Source organism: Mobula birostris, chromosome 26 (genome assembly GCF_030028105.1).
Source record: "Mobula birostris isolate sMobBir1 chromosome 26, sMobBir1.hap1, whole genome shotgun sequence".
NCBI classification, from domain to species: domain Eukaryota; kingdom Metazoa; phylum Chordata; class Chondrichthyes; order Myliobatiformes; family Myliobatidae; genus Mobula; species Mobula birostris.
In genome coordinates this window covers 41919356-41943604 of record NC_092395.1, presented here as the reverse complement: position 1 = coordinate 41943604, position 24249 = coordinate 41919356, and the positions used below count along the sequence as shown (strand labels likewise).

At 38.6% G+C, this 24249-nt stretch overlaps 1 protein-coding gene across 2 annotated transcripts in view; it reads left to right on the top strand.

Moving 5' to 3' along the window:
* kdm4b (lysine (K)-specific demethylase 4B) overlaps positions 1-22578 on the top strand; it is a 550987-nt gene extending 528409 nt beyond the window's left edge. For both annotated transcript variants that reach the window (XM_072244640.1, XM_072244641.1), the window contains 3 exons: positions 7573-7692; positions 11090-11182; positions 19520-22578. In XM_072244640.1, coding sequence (XP_072100741.1) covers positions 7573-7692; positions 11090-11182; positions 19520-19708 — 402 coding nt within the window. In that variant the 3' untranslated portion in view covers positions 19709-22578. The remainder of the gene's footprint in view (positions 1-7572; positions 7693-11089; positions 11183-19519) is intronic.
* The last annotated feature ends 1671 nt before the right edge of the window (positions 22579-24249 follow it).

The window sequence follows — 24249 nt, the reverse complement described above, 5'->3', positions numbered from 1 at the left end:
AGCTTTATTTATATGAGGTTTTTTATTCTTGCATATACACCCTATCCTCGTTATATGCGGGGGATACGTTCCTCAAAGTTGACGCATAATGTGAAATTGCATAATATGAATAATTATTTAGATAGAGAAAATAGGGATGCGTTCCAGAGGGCTTTATCTGTAATTTATTCACATTTTCATACCAATACGACACAAAAGCTGTACCACAAGACAACATTTGTATTATATTTCATCAATTTAAGGTAATATTCAATATAATAAATCATAGAAACTTAACATCTGAGGGTGTACAGTACTCACCAACAGAGGCAGGTGTGTTCGCTCCGGGAGATGGTGATGGTTGTGGTGTCAGGCAGCTTTACATGGATAAGGTGGATGGTTGTGGTCGTCAGGATCATATCAAGCACAGCAAGGTGTGAAGGAAGACTCACAGAACTCTTAGGACTGCCGGCAGCAGATGACGACACCGATTTGAAGAAAGTAGTGAGGGTTGTTTGCTTGGCAGCATTTTGTTTTTCAGCATAAATTTGCTTGTAGGGAAGAAGGGTTGATGGCAGGGAACGACTGAAATACTGACTTCGTTCTAAACTTGGGTCCATGTCCATCGCCATTTGTGCCAAGTGTTCCGACGTCCGCCGTTCCTTCACCATTAGTAAACTCAGGGGATTTTCAAAATCGTCTGTTGCTTGCAGCATCTGAGAGGTAGTTTGCCATTTTAAAAAAAACGTATGCCTTGAATGTGGATTACACCTTGGTCGAGTGGTTGAGTCAGCGATGTTGTGTTAGGCGGCAGGAAACGCACTGTTATGTTAGGATGAATGCTGTCCAAATGTTTAGGATGGGCTGGCGCATTGTCAAGCAACAAAAGAACTTTAAAGGCAAGATTCTGTTCCCAGCAGTAGCATCCCAGAGCTGTGTTACCTTCAGCTGATGCCACGCTATTTATAAATTCCAAATTTTTTTCCAAGTGTTAAAGTGGTTCTCTGCCGCTCGGCTGATGGCCCAGGACATGACATCGGACGCTTAGGAGGCATAGTTAAATATTTCAAGCACAAAATCACTGCACCGCAGGTAAAACCAACAAAAAATTAAGAGCGCAAGATTGCGCATCCACACCTTGCCAAAACCAATGTGAAACTGGTGGGAGTGAGATTGTGAGGCGCGCGCACTTTACTTGTATTGGCGGGAAAGCGGTGTTTCTCATCTCAGCAGTGAGGTGCACGCACGTGACTTGTATTGGCAGGAAAGCAGTGCTCCTCGCATAACTGTGAGTCTTGGATGCATATAAGAAGACGTTGGTAGAAATAGGTTCTTCGCATAACTGTGAATCTGCATTGTCTGAAGACGCATATAACGGGGATAGGGTGTATAGGAAGAAAGAACTGAATCCAAAGAGTCAAAAAAAGATTTACGAATAAAAACAGGCACAGCTTGAAAAAGGTATATAAATTTAGGTAAGATATTCATTCTAATAGAATTGATTCGGCCAATCAGTGATAAAGAGAGAAGCAACCAATTAGAAAGTGTTTTTTATGACATAATTCAATAAACTTAGAAAATTTTCCTTAAATAAATCTTTATAATTCTTAGTAATTGTTACTCCTAAATAAGTAAATTGTTTTCTTAATATTTTAAAAGGAAGGTTAATATCAATAGGTATTAAATTGATTAAAGGAAACAGTTCACTCATCTGTAAATTTAATTTATATCCTGAGAGCTGACTAAAATTAGTCAGTAAATGGAACACAAATGGTAAGGAGGTTGTAACATTAGATATAAAAAGCAGTAAGTCATCAGCATAGAGCGACACTTTATGAATAGTACCTCTCCTTAAAATACCAGTGATCTCTTTAGACTCACGAAAAGCAATTGCTAAGGGTTCCAATACCAAATCAAAAAGCAAAGGGCTCAAAGGACAACCTTGTCTAGTTCCACGTTGGAGTTTAGAATTCTGAAAATTAGTAAGAACCCGAGCAGAGGGAGATAAATAAAGTAATTTAATCCAATGAATAATATTAGGTCCAAAATTAAATTTTTCCAAGGATGTAAATAGAAAGTTTCATACAACTCTGTCGAAAGCCTTCTCTGTATCCAAAGATATCCCACATTCGGATATTTCCTTAGACGGAGAGTACGTAACATTGAACAAATGCCGTAAATTAAAATGGGAATATCGATTTTTAATAAATCCTGTCTGATCATCCAAAACTATAGAAGATACAATATTTTCAAGTCTGCGAGCCAACACTTTAGATAAAATTGATTGAATGGCAGAGCAGACTCGAAGGGCCAGATAGCCTAATTCTGCTCCTATGCCTTATGGTACATAGGACAACCTGCCTTAGAATACTGAAATGTTATGTTTATCCAGGTATGTTATATGGCTCAGATTGTTGGACAATGCTAATAACATGAGATAAAGAATTGCTGTCCTTCAGTTAGTCCTGACGAAGGGTCTTGGCCCGAAACGTCGACTGTACCTCTTCCTAGAGATGCTGTCTGGCCTGCTGCGTTCACCAGCAACTTTGATGTGTGTTGCTTGAATTTCCAGCATCTGCAGAATTCCTTGTGTTTATGAAGCAGCGGAGATGTAGTTTTTGAGGAGGATGCAAAGAATATCATGGACGAAACAAATATCTAACAAGGATGTCATGAACAGAGCAAACACAAAAAGAGAAATAATGTATGAGATCATGAAAAGGCAACATAACTTCATTGGACATGTGATTAGGAAAGAGGAGTTAGAGTGCATGGTAATTATGGGAAAGATTGAAGGGAAGAAAGCAAGAGGAAGACAAAGATAAATGATGATGGAGACAACATCCATAGTACTGGAAATGAATACCAATGAAATGATCCACTTGATCTGAAACAGGAGTGTGTGGGCCATGGCAGTCAAAGCTCAAACTCGGCACGGCACCTGATGATGATGATGATTACCAACAAGGATTTTAACAACCTTATGATTAGGTTCTGTTAACATATCTTCAACTAATTTAAGGTTACTAATTGCACATTAATGCAAGTATCATGTCCTGATGAAGGGTCTCAGCCCAAAATGTCCATAGATGTTGCCTGACCTGCTGAGTTCCTCCAGCATTTTGTGTGTGGTTGTATTTTCAGTATCTACAGAATCTTCTGTGTTTATCCAAATGGTAGGAAAGAACACAAAAATCCCCACAGACTTGCCATCCTTCTCACTTTCCATTCTTACACGTTAATTTCCATTCCTCCTTTCTTTGCTGCATTTGTTAAGGGCTGTTGGTTTAATAGACTGAGCCAGCATTTAAGTACCCATCCCCAATTGCCTTTGAGAAGGTGGTGATGAGCTGCCTTCTTGGAACAGTTGTAGCCCTTCAGATGTGAGTATATCTACAATGCCGATAGGGAGAGAGTTTCAGGACTTTGACTGAGTGGTGGCAAAGGAACAGGTGATAAATTTCCACAATGTGGTATATGGCCAGGACAGCAACTTCTAAGTGTTAGTATTCCCAGGCTTTTGCTGCGTTTGTCCGATAGGGTGGGTTTGGAAGGTGCTGTCCAAGGAGTCTTGATGAGTTATTGCAGTGGACCCTGCAGATGGTACAAACTGCTGCTACCATGTGCCGATGGTGGAATGATTGAATGAACGTAGATGGGTTGCCTTTCAAATGTGTTGCTATGTCCTGAATGGTGTCAAACTTATGAGTATTGTAAAGCTTGTTGTCCAGACAAGTGGAGAGTGTCCATCACACTCTTTACTTGAACCATGGTGGACAGGCTTTGGAGAGTTAGGAGGCAAATTACTCTTTGTAAGATTTCTAGCTCTGACCTTTTCTTGTAGTTATGTATGTTCAAAGTAAAATTTATTATCAGAGTACATGCATGTCATCACATACAACCCCTAGATTCTTTTTCCTGTGGACATATTTAGCAAACCTACAGAACAGTAACCATAAACAGTCAATGAACAACAAACTGTGCAAATGCAAGTATAAATAAGTACCAATAAATAACAAGTATGAAATAACAAGAAAGAGTCCATAAAGTGAGATCAACAGTTGTGGGAACACCAGAAATAGAATGAGTTTTGTTACCCCCTTTAGTTCAAGAGCCTGATGGTTAACAGGTAGTAACTGTTCTTGACCCTGGTATATGGCTTCTCCAGTTGAATTTCTGGTCAATGGTAACTCCTAGGACATTGGTAGTGAGAGGGTTCATCAATAGAAATGCCACTGAATGCCAACGAGTGATAGCTAGATTTTCTCTCACTGGATACCCTCATTGCTTGGCATTTGTGTGACATGAATATTTCTGTCAGTCAGGCCTGAATATTCTCTGGTTTTGTAAAAGCTTCAAAATGGATTGCTTCATTATCTAAGGAATCAGGAAAGATATTGAATGTTGTGCAAACAATGTTCAAACTGACCTTTCTCTCTCTCTCTCTATTTCAGCGAGGGTCTGGTAATCAAAACTGCAATCTCGCTGACTTCCACAGTTATTTTAATTACACTTTCTCCCGCTTTGATGCCAGTAAGGACACCATTACATTCTCCCAGATTTCATGTCACATCATATGCAACAATACCACTTTCTGTATAAGAGCTTTTAATTTGTCATTTTCCTCTAAACTATAGGTTTTCCTGCATTGTAATTGACAAGGTCCATATTCTCACATTTTCTTACGATGCAGGCGACCAGTTGGCTCACTGACTCCATCTCAACTTTCAGAGACTTGCCATCAGTCCCTTTTCTCCTCTTCTTTCCCTGTGACCTATTCTCTTGATTTGCCTATGCTGTTTTCTGCTCTCATCCCTTGGTCCCTCTAGAATTAGGATATGATTCTCATAGTCTTAAATTTCCACCCTATCAGCCCTCCACATTTCAACAAATTATGCTCCTGAATTCTGATTCTTGCAGTGTGATGTCAACACTTCTTCCTTTACCTCTTTTAAGAAACCAAGGACCATTCCCCTGACAGGTCCAGTTTACCCTTCAATCTCCACATGTACCCATTACGTTGCCTACATCTGCTTCCCATACACCACCTGCCATTTTACCTGCTTCTCACAACAGTTCTCCATAGATACAACTTGACCAGTTGAATATGTGTAGCATTTTATTTTCACAATTCCATGTTATGCAGTATATATCTTTGCAGCCCTTTTGTGAATCCTGAAAGTTGTCAAGTTCCACTTCCCTTTAAGGAAGAGATTTCCAAATACACTCAACCCTGAGAGAGAAACATTTTGGCACCATTTGTAGAAATCACTTTCCACGTCCATCCTGTATTGACCACTTCAGGATGGTGTATGTTTTAATTAAAACCCCTCAGTTTTCTAAACTCGTGCAGATCAAAATCTTTCCTCAGGAGATAACCCACCCATTCCAGATACCCATCTTTCAAGCTTTATCTGAACTGCTTCCGACGCATTAACATTCTTCCTTACATAAGAAGTTCAATACAGTGCTGCAGTTTCACCAAAGCCCATTACAATTGAAGCATAACCTTGCTATTTTTGCATTCAGTTACTCCAGCAATAACTAACGACATCCTTTTACTATCTTTCCTAATTGCCTGCATGCTAGCCTTTTGAGAAGCTTGCACAGACACTAAAATACCCTGCGAATTGCCGCAGTCTTAGAGCTCTGTGAATTCTCAAAATTTAGATGTGTTCTTTTTTAAATTTTCCAGTCAATTTCACATCTTTCTGCATTATACTCTTGTCAGATCTTTGTCCAATTATTTTTTTTTCAACAGTATCTATTGGGAGTTCTTTATGTTTTCTTTACAATTTGCTTTCTGATCTATCTTTTGTGTCATCAGCCAGATAAGCAACCATACCTCTAGGGTCTTCATCCAGGTCAATTTTTTCTTAAGTATCGTGGCCCCAGCATCAGTCTGTGTGCCATGTAACTTAGTATGTTTTGCCAACTAGAGAGAGCCCATTTATATCTACTCTCTATGTTGTTAGTCAGTCAATTTTCTATCCAGACCAATAGCTTCCTTAGCAGCACTTGATGCAGAAACTTAACGTGTATGTTTTGGAAATCTTAGGCATAATCCACGGTTTCCTTTAATTCATACCATGCAATATTTCATTAAATAATCCTCCTAATCTGGTCAAACATGCCTTCATTCGCAAAATCATGTTGACTTTGTCAGATTACCTTCCAATAACATCATTAATAATAACTTATTATAATAATGTTATTTCTCAGTGACGAATGTTAAGCTAAATGCCCTATTTTCAGTTGTTCTGTCTCCCTCTCTTTTCTGAATAAATAATTACTGCTGTGATTTTTCCATCAAAAGGAATGTTCCCAAAAACTGGGGAATTTTGGAAATTTAAACCCAATATGTTAACTCTCTCACTAACTACCACTGTTTCCTCTAAGCTGCGCAACCACACAGTAACTGAAATGTTCCCGCACATATAACCTTTGTTGCCGCTCAACAGGAATTGGACGCAGGTAGAAAAAGTTTATGAAATGTGAAAGGTTATCTTTGTACTGTATTTCATTACATCCTTCAATTAATAAACAAAATCAAAAGTATGTGCTATTTAAATTTTCATTCGAAATATTCATAATATGCATAATTACAAAAAAATTTAAAGAGCTGTGCATTTTTCAGGCTGTATAAAAATCAGAGCAATAGTTCGTCCACATAGCTGAAAAAGAAAAATTAGAGGGAACGTTGCCAGCTATTATCTCATGACCCTAGGTTGAAGCCCATCAAGATTCAGATATTAGTGGGATGCCAAGTTCTACATTTTGCTTTGTACCAATGCCCTGATGATTGCAGTTTAGCCCTGTTCCTCCCATTCTTCTAACTCCTGATTTTCAGCTGTTTCCAAGACATTGCTTGTATCCTCTATTGCATAGACTTAAAGTACCTGTTTAGTTCATCTATTGTATTTTTATTTCCCATTATTTAACCCACAAACTTGCATTCCACAGGAACATTGATCACATCAATCTTATTCAAGCACGTACAGATACTGATTATCTGTTTTAATATTTCAAATATTTATTCATTATCTTTGGGGAAGTTATCATTGAATTAACATCCACCACCCTATATTGCAGATTATGAAAAATACTTCTAAGTTTATTTTGCTAGTTATCTTGAATCTGAATCTTCTGTTCTATGAAAAAATTCCAGCTTCTTTCTGTGCAACTGAATTCCATCAATATGCTTACCTAAGCGAGGAGTCTGTCAAGTTCTTTCGAAAGTACATGACATAAGTTTTCTCCTTCACAGCATTTGCTTTCTTGCAATTGCAGTGGATCCAAGCAAACAGGTAATTGCAGGATGTAGAAATAATTCACATGCTGCGAGTACAGGTCCAGTGCCAGTCTTGCCTTTGAATTTTCTGATGCAGATTGTCAGTTCTCATTAACTGTTTATTGATTTTAATTGAGTTTCTAAAATTCAAATTTCAGGAAAAGGTGCACATTGTGAAGCCGGTCCAGTTGTTGTCACTTGTTTTAAATTGAATTCCAGAGAAGTAGCCTAACATTAAGAATGATCTGTTCAGATGCTGCTGCAACCACCCGCTCCTACGTACTTGTATGCTATTTTTACAGAGCAGGGACTGTATACAGCGTGGTTCACCCACTGAAGGTGAGGTCATTCAAGTGCGATGGACTGACAACCGGGTATACAGTGCAAAGTTCGTTGGTTCCCAGGTCAGATACAACTATCAGGTAAGCTTAAGGTCATGTGTTCCTTTCTGAACAACTCATGCAGCACTTGTGCCATGAATGTACATTACCTGGATTTTGCACAAATATTCGTTTACTCTACATTGTTCTTGAACCATGAAACACTTTCTCATTAGGCACCTAGAAGACTATTGGAGATCCACATGGGCTCATTTGGTTTAAATTCTTTCAGCTTCAGTTTTCTAAAATTGGAGTCCAATCACTTTAGTTGACTGGTTTCAGAACCTGTTCTGCTTCTTCTGTACTGTTTTCCATTCCTTGTGAACATTTTTCTTCCCAAAGTATTCTCCTATACATTCGGCTACTATCTGTGACTCAGAGATGAATGTTAGAGCTCACAATGCCTTTCTGAAGCAAAGAAGGGTAAAGGGCAGTGTTGATACACGAGAACTAGTAGCCCATTTAGACCATTTGGGTATCTTGAGCTGCTCTGACACTCAAACAAAAAACTTGGCTAATTTTTCTGCCTCAGCACTTCTGCATTTGATTTTCATTGAAATCTTTACTATGTAGAGATTTGTAGACTTCTGCCTTGAATGACTTCCAAGATACAAAACCCAAAAAAATCACCATCCTCTGAATGAAAAAATTTCACATTTCAATTCAGTTTTTGATTCTATGATCCTTGCCCGGAAAGCATCCTCCCAGCATCTAATCTGTTAATGTCTCTGAGAAATTTGTATGATAGAATGAAATCACTGCACGTTCTTCTAAACTCAGAGAAAAGAAGCCTAGCCTTTTTCAATCTCTTGCACATATCAGTTCAATGAATCTCCTTTAGTAAGTGTATCTTGTTTAGGTAAGGAAACCAAAATTGTATACAATACTCAGAGTCCTATATAATTGTCATCAGACACCCTTACTCACATACTCAAGTCCTGTTGTAAAGAAGACCAACATAGAACTTGCCATTTTAATTGTCTGCACATTACCTTTCAGTAACTTCCATATGAAAGCTCTCACTTCCATTTGAATAGCAGCGTGCCCCAATCTCTCACTATTTTAAAAACACCCAACAACTTTCTTTTCTGCCAAAATGGATGACCCCATTGCACTTCACATGCCATGTCATTCTGGATATTTACTGCAAATCATGTTTTATTTCATGTCATTCTGGATATTTACTGCAAATCATGTTTTATTTCTTTAAATGGCAGCCATTGGCTGTCTGCTGTCATACTCCTTAATGTAGTTTTCCAGTCTAGCGTAGCTATTGTACCTCATACCTTATTGTTTCCTTTGTTTACATTGAAAATCCTGTTTTCAAATTGAGCTGCATCACCTTTGAACATTGTAAAATTCTCTCATGTTTCCAAGGGACCTCTTTGCAAGGTTATTAACCCCTTCTTATTGCAGAGTACTATTATAAAACAGCCTGTTTCCTTATCAGTTTAATCATCTTAACATACTGATCTAAAAGTCCTTCTCGTACACTTTATAGGAATTTGTCTGCAGTCTGTTCGTAGTAATTTGATTTCCCTGGTCCTTATGCAAATGAATGTCCCTAATGATTACTGTATTACCCTAGTTAAATGGTAAATCTAATTTCCTTATTTATATTGTACCCTGTATTACAACTGCATTTGGTGGCTGTAAGCAACTCCCTTCAATCTTTTCTGTACCCTGTGCTGCTTACTCCCATTCTAGTTATTCTCAACTTTAGTATGCTGAGCCAAGATTCTAACTATTGTATTGATATTAAGAGTACTGCTTTCTTTTTGCCTCATCTCCTAAGCTATTGAATACCCTGGAATAATAAGTTCTCAGCTTTGTTTGCCGAGTTGGAACAATTGCGCAATAGCCGTTAGATTTTCCTTGATCCCTAAAATTTATCTTCACCCCTAATTTTGTTGGTAAACCACAACTTCTTGTTCTTCAATCCCTTCATTCAAGATGCTGTGTACCCATTCAATGATATCCCTAACCCTGTCACCAGAGAGGTAACGTACCATTCTGGAATTGTGTCTTGGATGCAGAAACACCTGTCTGTCCTTCAATTGTTGAAGGATCACCTGATTGAGGGAGTCTCAAGAGCAAAGAGATGTCATCTTACCTTTTGTGCAGTGTACCTTTTGAAAGCAATGAGAAAATCATTTCTTAATGCCAAAGAAAGTGAAAGTAGGGGTTTACTTCCCCACAAAATTTGTTCTAGCTTGGTTAATGTAAAATTTTAAAAACCAAGGTGCATTGTTTTTTGCTAGTCATAGTACTGAAGGTTGAGAAATAGCAGAAGCGAGCTTAGTAAATGGGATTAAAGTACTGTATTATCAACCAGCATCAAAATGAATGACAATACAAGCTCAAGGAGCTGAGGTTTTGTGTTGCTAACAATGATTGTTTTTAAGTGGCTTTATAACAAACATATTACTGCATGAGACTAGAAAATATTCTATCCTTAGTAGTTTTTAAAGTCCTCTAGCTTCCAAGAGGAAGACAGAGGGATTGAGCTTAATGATCCCAACCTCAAGAAAGAATAAATTAGAACAATTGTGCCGTGGATCTTGATTTCAACACATTTCAGTTTCAGATTCATTTATTTATCACACATACATTGAAACGTACAGTTAAATGCGTCGTGTTAACAATCAACACAGCCTAAGGATGCGCTGGGGCAGCCTGCAATTATTCTTTACAATTATTCTATCTAACTCATTCTCCCTCTCTAGGGGAAAAAAAAGCACAAAGCAATAATTCAGAATGTGACACAGGCAAGGGACGTTCGTGTAGATAGAATAGTGAAATTTTTATCAGTAGTGTGAAGTAAGTTTATTCATAAGAATGAGGAAACAAAGCCTCTGTATCAGAAATGTGCAATTCTCAAATGACAAAAGTGAGGCTCAGAACAGAAAAGACGTAAATTATGAGATGATGTGTTGTTTTTGGCTGAAATAAAGTTCTTTTCTCCAGAAGAAAATGACAATAGTTCTGTTTTTTGTTACTAGTTTTCTTCAGTGTATGCAGAAATAACTAAATAATTATCTAGTAACCTGCTGCCATCTATTGTCAGCCTTTGAACCAACAACAATGGCACTTGCATTTGTACAGCACCTTTAATGTAAAGTGTCCTGGAGTGTTTCACCAGTGCGGTTTTAACAACAAAATTAACTACATTGATGCATTGAAACAAATGACATAAACCTTGACCAAATGATTAAGGATTTAATACCCATCTTGAAGGGGGTTTGGAGCGAGGGGGTTTTCAAGGGGATTCGAGAACATGATACTGAGCCACAGCTCCTAAAGGTGCAAAGAAGGTAGAGGTCACGATGAGTTGCAGAACTTGAGGAAATTACAGTGAACGAGAGAGAGAGAGGTCTTTGAAATTTAACACTCATTGTAGGTAATTGGTTGTGTGTCTGATTGGGTACTTGTGATTTAGGTGGAGTTTGAAGGAGGCTCTCAGCTGACCTTGAAGCGAGAAGACATTTTCACACTGGATGAGGAGCTACCTAAGCGTGTTAAAGCACAGCTAGTAAGTCCTAAAACCTCTTTCTTATATCAGATTGCTCTGCAAGTTGTTATATGTTTTTGTGCCCGTGTTAAGTTCTATTATATTTTAGTCTAAATTTTAGTTTAAAATTTCATGTTAAGTATGGAGGAAGCTACAGTGTCAAGTTCAAACTGCAGCAGGCTCATGTTTTTACCACTGCATTGCTTTAAAAAGGGATACTAGTTCTGATCATGGGACACTCAACTAGCTCACAAATAAACCCACAATCTTCTGACTCTGGCAAGAATGCTACAATACTGAGTCATGGCATCTCCAAATCCCTTCGCCACAGTTTTGAAGTGTCAGCCTGGAATGAAGAACCTGATTTGGGAATGGGATTGTTTTATAAAGATCACTGTGCATCTGACTCATGCATTCTGCACAAAACTGTAGACTGGAGGAAACAAAGTCACAAAAAGTCATGGTCGCAAGTTCGTTCACTTTTTGCAATGGTAAAGATTCAAGATTGTTTAATGCATTTCCTGCACACAAAAGTAAACAGCACAATAATAATAACACAATAAATATAAATACATAAGATAGCTATGAGAGATGATTGATAAGCTTGTGGCCTAAGGTAGAAGGAGTCAAATGTAGAAAACCTAGCACATTTTATTTTTCAACATAGTCTCCTCCTACATGTATACACGTAGTCCAGCAGTCGTGGAACATATGGATCCCTTCTTTGTAGAAGTGGTCCACAGCGGGGATAATTGATAAGTTCGTGGCCTAAGGTAAAAGGAGATGAGTTATTAACTTCCAACTTTCTGCTCTTCCAACTTCCAACTCTCAAAGAGTTGAACTGCACGTGCATGTAACAAGAGCATCTTGGACCTCCAGGTGGTCCACAGCAGGGGTGATTTATAAGTTCGTGGCCTAAGGTAGAAGGATGACTTATACAGCTCTTGTTACTTGCACGTTCAGTGAAAATGCAGAAAGTTTGAAGTTTCTCCTCATCTCCTTCTACTTTAGGCCACGGACTTATCAATCACCCCTGCTGTGGACCACTTCTGGAGGTCCAAGATGCTGACTTCTATGAAGAAGGGATTCGTATGCTCCATGACTAGTGGACGAAGTGTGTAAATGTAGGAAAAATAATTGTGCTAGGTTTTCTAAAATTGACTCCTTCTACCTTAGGCCACAAACTTATCAATCACCCCTCGTCTATACATAGATTGATTGTATGTCCATAAAGTGATGTTAGGCTATACACAAGATGGCTGACGGGAAATAATAAAGTAGTGGTGGAGTTAGTGGATGGAGGTGTTAATCAGCTTTACTGCTTGGGGAAGATAGCTGTTTTCGAGTCTGCTGGTCTTGGTGTGAATGCTGCATAGCCTTCTCCCTGGTGGGAGCGGGATAAACAGCCCATGAGCAGGGTGTGTGGGAACGTTCATGATGTTGCTGGTCCTTTTCTGGCACGTTTCTGTATATGTATCCTTGATGGTGGGTAGGTTGATGCCAGTGATGTGTTGAGTTTTAGTTTTGGCTGATAGAAGGCTGTGGGATTTTATGGTTTATACTTTGGCAGTCTAATACTTAAAAACTGCTTTATTGTGAATGGCAAAGCAGATGTGCTTTGGTAGTTGGTATCCTGGGCAGTGAGTCTCTCGTGCTCTTATCAGTGGTTTAATTAATCACAAATGACATTACTTCTGAGGATCAGTGTGACACAAAAACTGCTAATTGTTTATGCTTTGCTCTTGTAACAGTGACCGCTACAATCAGGAGTTTGCTGTTGTATTCAGCAAAATGTGGAGATTTAACTTTTTTTTCCCCTAACTTTTACATAAATAGCAACAGTTTTCTCCTCACTATTTCGAGTACAATCATAATGGAGTTTCTCTTAGACTGGAATAGTGTAGGACTGCAAATAGTGATCAGAAACAAGGCGCTGAGTTCTTCCAGATATGGCCAAGTTTAAAAACTGCCATCATAAGACAGCAAAAACTTAAAATTGGAACCCAGTCGCATGTGGTGACATAATGAAGTCTGAATGAATGAATGAGAAATCAGGGCAGTTTTCAAACTTTACTCACCCTACCTGAAATACTGAAGCTCCCTCTAGTTATGATTCATTCATTTGTAAATAGACTGTATAGTCTTGGTCATTTTGGTTTTAAAAATACTCTGTACTGATGTATCTCACTGTACTTCACAGAGCTTTGTGATTTTCAGGTTTGTCATCTATTATACTGTTTGATAAATGTCAGATAACTTTACATTAAACTGAATCTTACAGGTGAATTTTCAAGATAACTAATTAGAAAGTTAGGGTAAAGTTGATAGTCAATGATAAACCCAGATCTTTGGTGTAAAACACTTGGTTTCAAAATAGCTGTGTGTATTGGAATATATCACGGTTTACAACTGTAGTATCGAATCAACTTAAAGATTTAGTATTTTTGAAGGACAAAGCATCATAAAATTCTATCCTATTGAATTGGGAGAAGAAGATAGGTCTTCCAGCACACAGCAAGTGAGACCCAAGAAGGCTGCCTCTTCTGCAACCAAAATATATACATTCACAAAATTCGGCAGCAAGGAATTAGATTTGTCAACATTTTTGTAGTTTTGATTCAAATGAGTGTTTGTTAATCTTGCTGTGACGGAGATAAGTCCTTACGGGTTTAAGGAGACATTCCATCCTAGAGATGGATTGTAGGTTTAAGACGAAACTTGCTTAGATAAACATGTTCTCATACGTTCAAAGAACAACTTTCTCCGGTGGAGATGATACTGAGCACTTTGGCAGTCTCATCGAAAAATCTGAATAGTTATTGGGAAGAGTAAATGTAAATATTTCAGTCTATTAGAAGAGAGGATTTATGAGAGTGAACTGCAAAGTTTGATCTGGCATCTTGTAACATCTCCAATCCTGATTCATGGAGAATGAATGGGTTGGTTTGAATAATCTGTATTAATTCTTATTCAAGAGAGAGTGAGAGGGTTTAAAAATATGTATTTAACATTTTTATGAAATAAGCATCAATATGTTTGAAACCTGATAATGACAAGCCATTTGGTGGATTGTGAATGAACAGTTTGGGGAGAGAACAATTCTTCTGTCACACAGATGGAAAATCCGAAATAGAAATGGATTTGTTCTTGCCATGAACAAATTTAATTCAGGAAAAGTTGTGCATCTTCGTAAAGAGCATTCCTGTAATAGCTATGTAAGATTTGGATTTGGAAAAAAGCACACTCCTAATCTTTAAGGCAACAATGAGAAATTATAATCCTTTAAAAAATTACAATCAATCCAAGTCTAACATATAGCAACTAAGTATTCAAGTTGCTTAAAAAACGCCTCTGTCAGCTTTGGAAATGCCTGCTTGATTGTGCATCAACATTCTTCATGTCTATTCACAAACCTACTTCTAACTAATTAAACACACTAATGGAAACACTGGAATCTGCACTGGTGCCGTTGAGTTATGGAAGAAATAATTGAAATAGCACATATCATGACCTTAGTATATCCCAAAGCATTTTACAAGCAATTAAATACCTTTGAAGAGCAGCACATTAAAAATGAGGAGAGAACTCATAACCCCATATTCTTGGCCACATTACTGAAAGCAAGCAAGAGGATGCAAAGTGTTTCCCCGAGTTTAACTGTGGTGCTCTTGTGCTTGTCAGTATGCAAACTGTCCTCTCATTCTAAGGATAAAAATGTTTCTTTTAAAATATGAACTGATATATACTGTGTGCATACATTTCAATTCATATTCTCAAAAGAAACATTTTTATTCTTAGGGTGAGAGTACAGAATTGTGCATAGTTTGCTAGTTAAGAATCCAGGTAACAAGGTGCTGGAGCCTTCCATTCACTGAGCGTTGAACAGCTACTGAAATAAACAAAGATGTGTAAGACCATAAGATATAGGAGTAGAATTAGGCCAGTTAGCCCAACGAGTCTGCTCTGCCATTTCATCGTCGTTGATCCATTCTTCCTCTCAGCCCCATTCTCCTGCCTTCTCCCCATATCCCTTCATGTCCTGACCATTCAAGAATCTATCACCCTCTACCTTAAATATACATAAAGACTTGGCCTCCACAGCTGCCTGTGGCAATGAATTCCTCAGATTCACTAGTCTCTGGCTAAGGAAATTGCTCGTCATATCTGTTCTAAAAGGGTGCCCCTCTATTTTGAGGCTGTGCCCTCTGGTCTTAGATTCTCCCACCACAGGGAACATCCTTTCTACATCCACTCTATCAAGGCCTTTCACCATTCGATAGGTTTCAATTAGGCCACTCTTCATTCTTCTAAATTCCAATGAATACAGGCCCAAAGCCAAAAAAACACACTTCATATGACAAGCTGTTTAATCCTGTAATTATTTTGTGAACCTCCTTTGAGTGCTCTCCAATTTCAGCACATCCTTTCTAAGATAAGGGGCCCAAAACTACATACAATACTCCAAGTGAGGCCTCACAGTGCTTTATAAAGTCTCAACATTACATCCTTGCTTTTATATTCTAGTGCTTTTGAAATGAATGCCAACATCACATTTGCTTTCCTTACCACAGACTCAACCTGCAAATTAACCATTATGGAATCCTGCATGAGGACTCCCAAATCCCTTTGTACCTCAGGGATTTGTAGCTTCTCTCCATTTAAAAAATAGTGAACACTTTCATTTCTTCTGCCAAAGTGTATGACCATACACTTCCCAAAACTGTATTCCACCTGCCAGTTTTTTGCCCATTCTCCTAATATGCCCTTCTGTAGACTCCCTATTTCCTCAAAACTACCTGCCCCTCACCTACCTCCATGTCGTCTGCAAACTTTGCAACAAAGCCAGCAATTCCATCATGCAAATTGTTGACTTATAAAATAAAAAGAATCAGTCCCAACACAGAACCCTGAGGAACACCACTAGTCGCTGGCAACTAACCAGAGAAGGCTCCCTTTATTCCCACTCTTTTCCTCTTGCCAGTCAGTCACTGCTTTATCCATGCTAGAATCTTTCTTGGAGTACCATGGGCTCGTAGCTTGTTAAGCAGTCTCATATGGCACCTTGTCAAAAGCCTCCTGAAAATCTAAGTACACAACATCAACCAACTCTCCTTTGCCTATCATGCTTGTTATTTTTTCAAAGAATTCCAACAGATTTGTGAGGTAAGATTTTCCCTTGAGGAAACCATGCTGACTACAGCCTATTTTATCAGGTGCCTCCAAGTAGACCGGAACCATATCCTTAACAATTGACTCCAACATCTTCCCAGCTACTGAGTTCAGACTAACTGGTCTATAATTTCCTTTCTTCTTCCTCTCTCGCTTCTTGAAGAGTAGAGTGACATTTGCAATTTTCCAATCTTCTAGAACTGTTCCAGAATCTAGTGATTCTTGGAAGGTCATTACTAATGCCTCCACAATCTCTTCAGACACCTCTTTCAGAGCTCTGGGGTGTACACCATCTGGTCCATGTGACTTATCTACCTTCAGACCTTTTAGTTTCCCAAGAACCTTCTGTCTAATAATGATAACTTCACATACTTCATGACCCCTGACACCTGGAGCTTCCACCATACTGCCAGTGTTTTCCACAGTGAGACTCATGCAAGATACTTACTCAGTTCATCTGCTGTTTCCCTCTTCCCCTTTACTACCTCTCCAGCATCATTTTCCAGTGGTCTGTCATCCATTCTTGCCTCTCATTTACACTTCACATATCTGAAGAAACTTTTTGTATCTTTAATAATTATTGGCTTGCTTCCTTTCGAATTCCATCTTTACCTCCTTAATGACTTTTTTAGTTGCTATTTCTGTTGGTATTTAAAAACTTCTCAATCCCCTAACTTCCCACTAATTTTTGCTCTGTTGTATGTGTCTTTGGCTTCTGTGTTGACTTTGACTTCTCTTGTTAGCCACAGTTGTGTCATCTTTCCTCTAGAATACTTCTTTCTCTTTGAGATGTATATGTCCTGTGCCTCCCGAATTGCTTCTATTCTGTCATCACTGCCAGTTGATTGATTGTTCTTTTCCAATCAATTCTGACCAATTCCTCTCTCGAGCTTCTGTAATTTCCTTTACTTCGCTGTAATACTGATATATCTGACTTTAGCTTCTTTTTCTCAACTTTCAGAGTGAATTTGAGCCCTAACAGTTCTTTTACCTTAAGCTCTCTAGCAATTTAGTTCATTGCACAACACCCAATCCAGAATAGCTGATCCCCTCATGGGCTCAACCACGAGCTGTTCTAAAAAGCCATCTTGTAGCACTCTAGACATTCTAGAAAATCCCCCTCTTGGAATACTGCACCAATCTGGTTTTCCTAATCTACTTACATATTGAAATCCCCCATGACTATTGTAACATTGCCCTTTTGGCACGCATTTTCTGTCTCCCATTGTAACTTGTAGACCACATCCTTACAATTGTTTGGTGTCTGTATATAACTCCCATCAGGGTCCTTTTACCCTTGCAGTTCCTTAGCTGTATCCTCAATGATTCAACACCATTCGACCCTATGTCACCTCTTTCTAATGATTTAATTTCATTTATTACCAACAGAGCCATGCCAGGCGCTCTGCCTACCTGCCTGACCTTTCGGAACAGTGTATATCCTTGGACATCAAGCTCCCAGCTATAATCTTCTTTCAGCCATGATTCAGTGATGCCTATAACATCATACTTACCAATCTGTAATTGTGCAAAAAGTTCATCAACCTTATTCCATATACTGCGTGCATTCAAATGTAACACCTTCAGTCCTGGATTCACCTTTTTTGATTTTGTCCACCTTTTACATTGCAACTCATCCTGTTAATTACAGTTTTCCTCCTACCTTCAGTCTCTCCTTTGCCTCTGTTTGTAAACAACTACATCATCTAACACAATAAAAAAATATTAACAAGCAAATGAATACAATAAACATATGCATTAATTTGATTCAATAAAATGATAAGGAAATGAACACTGTCTCATTGCGGCCTTTTATCCTGCTGAAATCAGTGGCACTGCTGAATATATGCCAGCTTAATGGAGCAGGTTCAGCAAGTGGGTTTTCATGACCATCTGTTAGGAAACCAGGAAGTGTCTGCTACTCCATTGGTGCACTTTCAGGATAGTTAAATAATTGAGTGGATGTTGCAAGCCCCAACTTTACCCATTGTTGGTATAAACCAACAGTTCTTGTGTATATAAAAAAAAGAAACGTTAGTGCTAAGTTGTGAAAGGATGCAGATTGTAGTTTATTCCCCACTCTGACCTTTTACCTCTACTCACCTTCTCACTTCCCCATGAGTACCCTCCTCCCTCTCTTTCTCCTATGGTCCACTCTCCTCTCCTCTTAGATTCCTTCCTCTCCGGCCCTTGATCTTTCCCACCCACCGGACTTCACCTATCACCTTCTAGCCACCCCCTTCCCCTCCCCCCACCTTTTTATTCTGGAATCTGCCCCCTCCTTCTCAGCACTGAAAACAGGTCTAGGCACGAAACATCAATTGTTCCAGAGATGCTGCCTGACCTGCTGAGTTCCTCCAGCATTTTGTGTGTGTTGCTCTGGATTTCCAGCATCTGCAGAATTTCTTGTGTTAACAAATCTTTGAGCTTATCCTAAACCTCAGTGGACCTAATATATGGGAAATGTCCATTGTGCTACTGATTTTTATGCAATGGTGGGTGTCAAATCAATGGTGTTACATTGTTTTTTTAGTTCTTGAGCTTATCTAAAATTCACTTCCTAGAGATGCTGCCTGGCCTAATGCGTTCACCAGCAACTTTGATGTGTGTTGCTTGAATTTCCAGCGTCTGCAGAATTCCTCATGTTTACAACATTATTTCTCTCACTTTGGGTTTGGCTGTGGAATGAATCTTCAGCCTTGTACAGGTCATTAAGGAAAGTGTGCAGGAGAGTTGGTTGTGTCCATCTGATTTATCTGCACGTATATCAACACAGAATTAGGATAAAATATCCTTTTATGAGATTAAGCATTTGTGATGCATTGTTATTTTCAAGAGGCAAATATATTTCAGTCAAGCCAATAGACTAATTACATGAACTCAATCTGGAAAATATTGGAAAATTGCTTTGACTGTCATCATTATTCCAGCTTAATATTATCCCCATTTAAATAAAACAAAGAACTGCAATTATTTTTCCATTCTCACCTCTTCTCTTTAATCCTAGCATTTGGAATCCATATTGTGGGTTGATTACAATTTGTTTTGTTAAACTGATTTGAATTTCAAAAGTAGGAAATCATTTGGAATTGATGTACCCTTAAGCCTTCAGTTCACAAAATGCTGTCTTAGTTTTGCTGTTAAATATTGGATTCTCTTGATCCTCTCACGTTATCCTTCAATTTACAGTCACCACTAAGCTCCCAGCGTGAGGACACTTTCTCAGCAGAGGATGCTAAAGATGCAAAGAAGGCACCACCAACCAACTCCAAGTTCCTCGAAGACTACAGCCAGAAAGATTATACTCAGAATCCTGAATATCTTACATTTATGGAAAACCTCTTTCATCCATCATACCAACAGGGATATATTAATTAGAAGAAAAAAGTTGTGTTTGAAAGTTTTATCTATGTTGTGGGGATTTCAATGGAGAGAAAAATGTCTTTGTGTTTAGTAACTGAATTCAATTGAAGCAAACAAAAGTTATAGAAAAGACTCTACAGTAAATGCTGTGAGCCATCTTCTGCGAAGGTGCTAAACAAATTCAGAAATGAACTACTGAATCTGCCTTGAGGTTTCAATCACATCTCTTGTAAATAGAAATAAATCTTGTGTGTGAGTTTTGCTTTTTATTTTGAAAATCTTGGGTTTAAGAAAAAGGACAGAACACATTGCAGCATTTTCTAGCTTTTGTGTGTATCCTCAGCATATTTAAACCAAAGCAATATTTGCTACTGTTGTAGGATATGCTAGTATCGAAATGAAAGAAACCAATGTCATTTATTTGATTTTTGTCCAAATTTTTCAGTTAAGTATTTTTTGTTAGAAGGTTCAGAGGAATTATAACAGTTCCCATTTTCTAAAATGGTTTATTTTTTTCTCTGTTTTGGATATGTAAAAAAAAGTCCCTTTTCAGAGCTAGATGCAGCTGATTGCATGGTGTGTTAAATCCCTGAACAGCAAGGTGTGTGTGCCTCTACGGTTCCTTGAACCTTGTGAGATTTATTTGTAACATCACTCACTGGGGTTTAGATGGAACACAATTTTTGGATGGCTGTGCATGGAGCAAAATAAAGAGCAACTTTATTTTCTTGCATTATGGCACCTTATATTCCTGTTTTAGCATCTTTTGCATATTTACATGATCAATCCCGATTTAGGGTGAAAAGAAAAAGCTGTAAGGGGGTAACATTAGAAAGGAATTAAACACCTCTTATGTTCTACTGAGCCAGTGATCTCAAGACAAATCAAAATATCTCTACTGTCAGGTTCCAGGTTGGTGAGATGGTGAGGCTTGATGTTTTTGTTCATTTTTTTATATATAGTCTGAATTATTTAAAGTCTGATCCACTAGTGATTGCAGCTGATGTCATATTAAACCCACTAGTACTAAAACATCTTATCACAAAGCATTATGCGCAATCATCCATACTGTGATGCCTACATATCCACCCATTTCCTTTGCCCACTCCAGGTCATTAAGGTTGGCTTGTAGTCTATAATCTTTATTCCTTACTGTTATTTAAACCGTCAGAGGCTCAAAATCAAAACCTTGTCAAGATTCTCAATAACTAAAAGAAGCACACTTTTATTTGATTCTGTTGAGCCACATTTTCTTTAAGTAGTTGTCTTAGTTAATAGACTTGTGTTTTGTTTATTAGAAACCAGTGTATTTACTAATACCCTTGCATCATTTTTGATATTGCCCTGTTTTCATTGCTTCATCTTAATGTCTTCTTTCATTTGGCTGTGAACAACGTCTCTGATTTGCACATTGAAGCCAGTGGCTCTAGTGAGAGGTTTGGACCAGATTCATTCCTGTGTATAGATTTACTTCCTTCTCATGTATGTTATCAAATGCAGCAAAGGGATTTGGAGAATATGGATTTCTTCTGGCTTGATTAGAAGAAAACCAAAAGAAGGGCAGAATCTTTACTTTTACATTCACTATTTGCCAACTTTGCAACAGAAGGATGGCAAGTGTGGAATGCAAACGTAAAATAGTTTAGAATGGTGCATTGAATCAATCTGTGTAATGTCTCAAAATTAAGTCTTTAATTTTTATTTTTTGGAGAGATTTGAAATTGTGTGTGTGTGTGTGTGTGTGTGTGTGATTAGAGAGAGAGAAGGGTTGAAGAGAATTTGTTCCCTTGATTGGAAGAAATTATACATCTGGTGGAAGATAGAAGATCAAGCAAGAGCAAGTGTGAAATTGAAAAGTGGTTAAACTCTCCTCTGGCTTTCAGCCAGGTACAGGTATCGATTATAACTGATGTTTCGATGACAAAGTCTCCCAATGTCTTCATGAATGATGCCTGGGCATGTCCTGTAGTCCATCCCTCCTGATTGGTTCGTCTTCATCCAATTAGGTTTCCGCTCTCCCACCTTGTTTACAATTGGTTTCCAGTTGTTACTAGAGTGAGACCTTTGTCTTTGTTAAATATCTTTTCCTCTAGTTTTATTTCAATGGCTTCCTTTACCAGGCAGCCCCAAAAGCCATTGGCACTGCACATCAAAGTCAGTCCTGTGGCCGTTATGAGTGCAATGTTCTGCTACTGCTGATTTCTCCAGGTAATCCAAATGGATACACCTCCTGTGCTCCTTGATGCAGGTTTCCATCGTGCATCCTGTCTGTTCGATATACACTGCTCCGCTTTCACAAGGAATCCTGTAAATGGCAGCCACCCTGAGTCCCAGGTCATCTTTGTCATGCATAAACTGTGACTTGAGGGAGAGCGCATGGTCATTAAATGCTTAGCGAGGTGGTAAGTCAGAGTATCTATCCTGCTGACAATAGGCTTCGGGGGTTGGGGGGGGGACCCGCCTTGTGTATCTTATGGAGCCCGTTAAGTCTTAATGATACCACCTCCTGAGAGAGAAGTGTCTTGCATATGTCTGTTGGCAGTCCAGGTATCTTAGTAAAGTAGAGGCCATCCTGTCAATTGAATCTGTGGGATCCCACTGTAGAACCCTGTAAGCGGGATCGGTCAGAATCTGTTTTCCTGTGATATTCCTCAGAGGATATCAGGGGTGTTGCGTTTTTCTTTGTCTGCTGGTAAAATTGTGATGGCTGGGTTTCAGCGTGGTACCTGGAACGCCAGTCTCTCTCCTTTTTTAATGGTCTGTTTCAGCAAAACGGCTCTTTTGGGGGTCACGCAGACCTCTATCCTTACCTCCTCTGTGGTATTTTTTGGGACCACCTGCTAAAGGTAGCCATTGAAATAAAACTGGAGGAAAAAAATTTTAACAAAGACAAAGGTCTTGCTCTTAAGTAAGAACTGGTTGGTATTCGATTAGAAACAAGGTGGGAGAGCAGAAACCTGATTGGATGAGCACTAACCAATCAGGAGGGAGAGACTATGGGAGTATAAATACCACCGTACTAGACACACCCAGGCATCATCCCTGAAGAAGGTGGCAGAGTTTGTCATCGAAACTTCGGTTGTAATTGATACCTGTGCCTAGCTGGAAGCCCCAGAAGAGTTTATTCATCATATATGCCCAGAAAGAATTAGGTCCTTTTTGAAAGGTGGTTATCAACAACTGCATATTGATGATAGGTCATGTACAAAATGCATCATGTCACTATTAAATATTTTAAATTATTTTTTCCATAAAATATCAGATGTAAAAACACTCTATTAATAAGTAAATATACAGCCTTCGCATTACGACTAAGATGTCTAGCTTAGAGGTATGGTGGCCTTGTGTCGAATGCGTTAGTAATAAGTAGTTTCTCAAGTAGATAGTGGAGGCTGATCTTTGCAATTCCAAGTGTCTAAAATCCAAACATTTCCCTTTAAGCAACTCAACCGAATGTTGTGAATTTTGTGTCATATTTAAAAAAGCTCAACCCTAAGTACTTACCAAATAATTTGTGCAGCTTCTTCAAAATAATTTTCAATTGCAGGTAAGCATTAGCTTCTCCTTGAAGCTGGAGTGTCTTGGATAGCTTCTCTGTCTCTAGTTATACAGGGTTCAAACAAAATAAACAGAATTCAAAGTTCTGTTGCAAATGTTATTCTTGCTGGTTTAAGTTTCTGGTGCTCAGTATTGTTGAGCCCCTCCCTGCTCAGCAGCCTTTCTCAGTGCCTTGTGTGGTGTTTAACTTGGCTGAATTTATTAACACTTGGATTAGTTAGATGAGAACACTGATATCTCTTTGAAAAGGAAATGATCACACTATTATTTAATAAAATGGTAACCAGGTACCAGAGTAACCTCGGCTTCAAGGCAGAGCTTTGAGTCCTGTCAAAAGTCAGTAAATCACCAGTTACATTTCACATTTAGTGAATAGTTCTACACAAGGAGCAACACTTCAATTCATGTTAAAACTTCAGAGGTTTAGCTGCTGTTCAATGTCATCTTGAAAAGGGGATTAAATATTTTTTTAAAAAGGAGAAAGCCATAAAGAGGACCAGTCATATGGTGAATGTGTGCTGTAGCCCCTGCTACCTAACTAACATTTAGTTCAAAATCACATTGCAGGAAGGGAAAATTAATTGGGGCTTGACCTGTATTACGAGTTTAGTCATTGCTTGCACACAGTTTCCCTTACACCATGTAACCAAATAGCAGTCTGAGAGACCTGTACTTTTCCCTTCAGTACCAGAGTGGCCAGGAGTCCAGGGACACTCTTCCCCAGATACAGTCTCTGCAGACACTCCTGTGCTGTCAGTTTGCAAATCCCCAGGTGGATTTCCAGAGCAAGTTGAGATAAGGATCAATGAAGCTCTATTGTAATAAACAGTAAATAAAACTAACCCTGCTTTGGGCTATTCCGGTGTACAACAGACAGGGCACCAGCATCTGTTCTGCAGAACTACCAGCAGATTTGATGCCACATGGAAATCCAAGAAAATAATTAAAAGATCAGCCATGTGTGAGGATGAAAGAATGATTACTTGTAAAATGCCTGA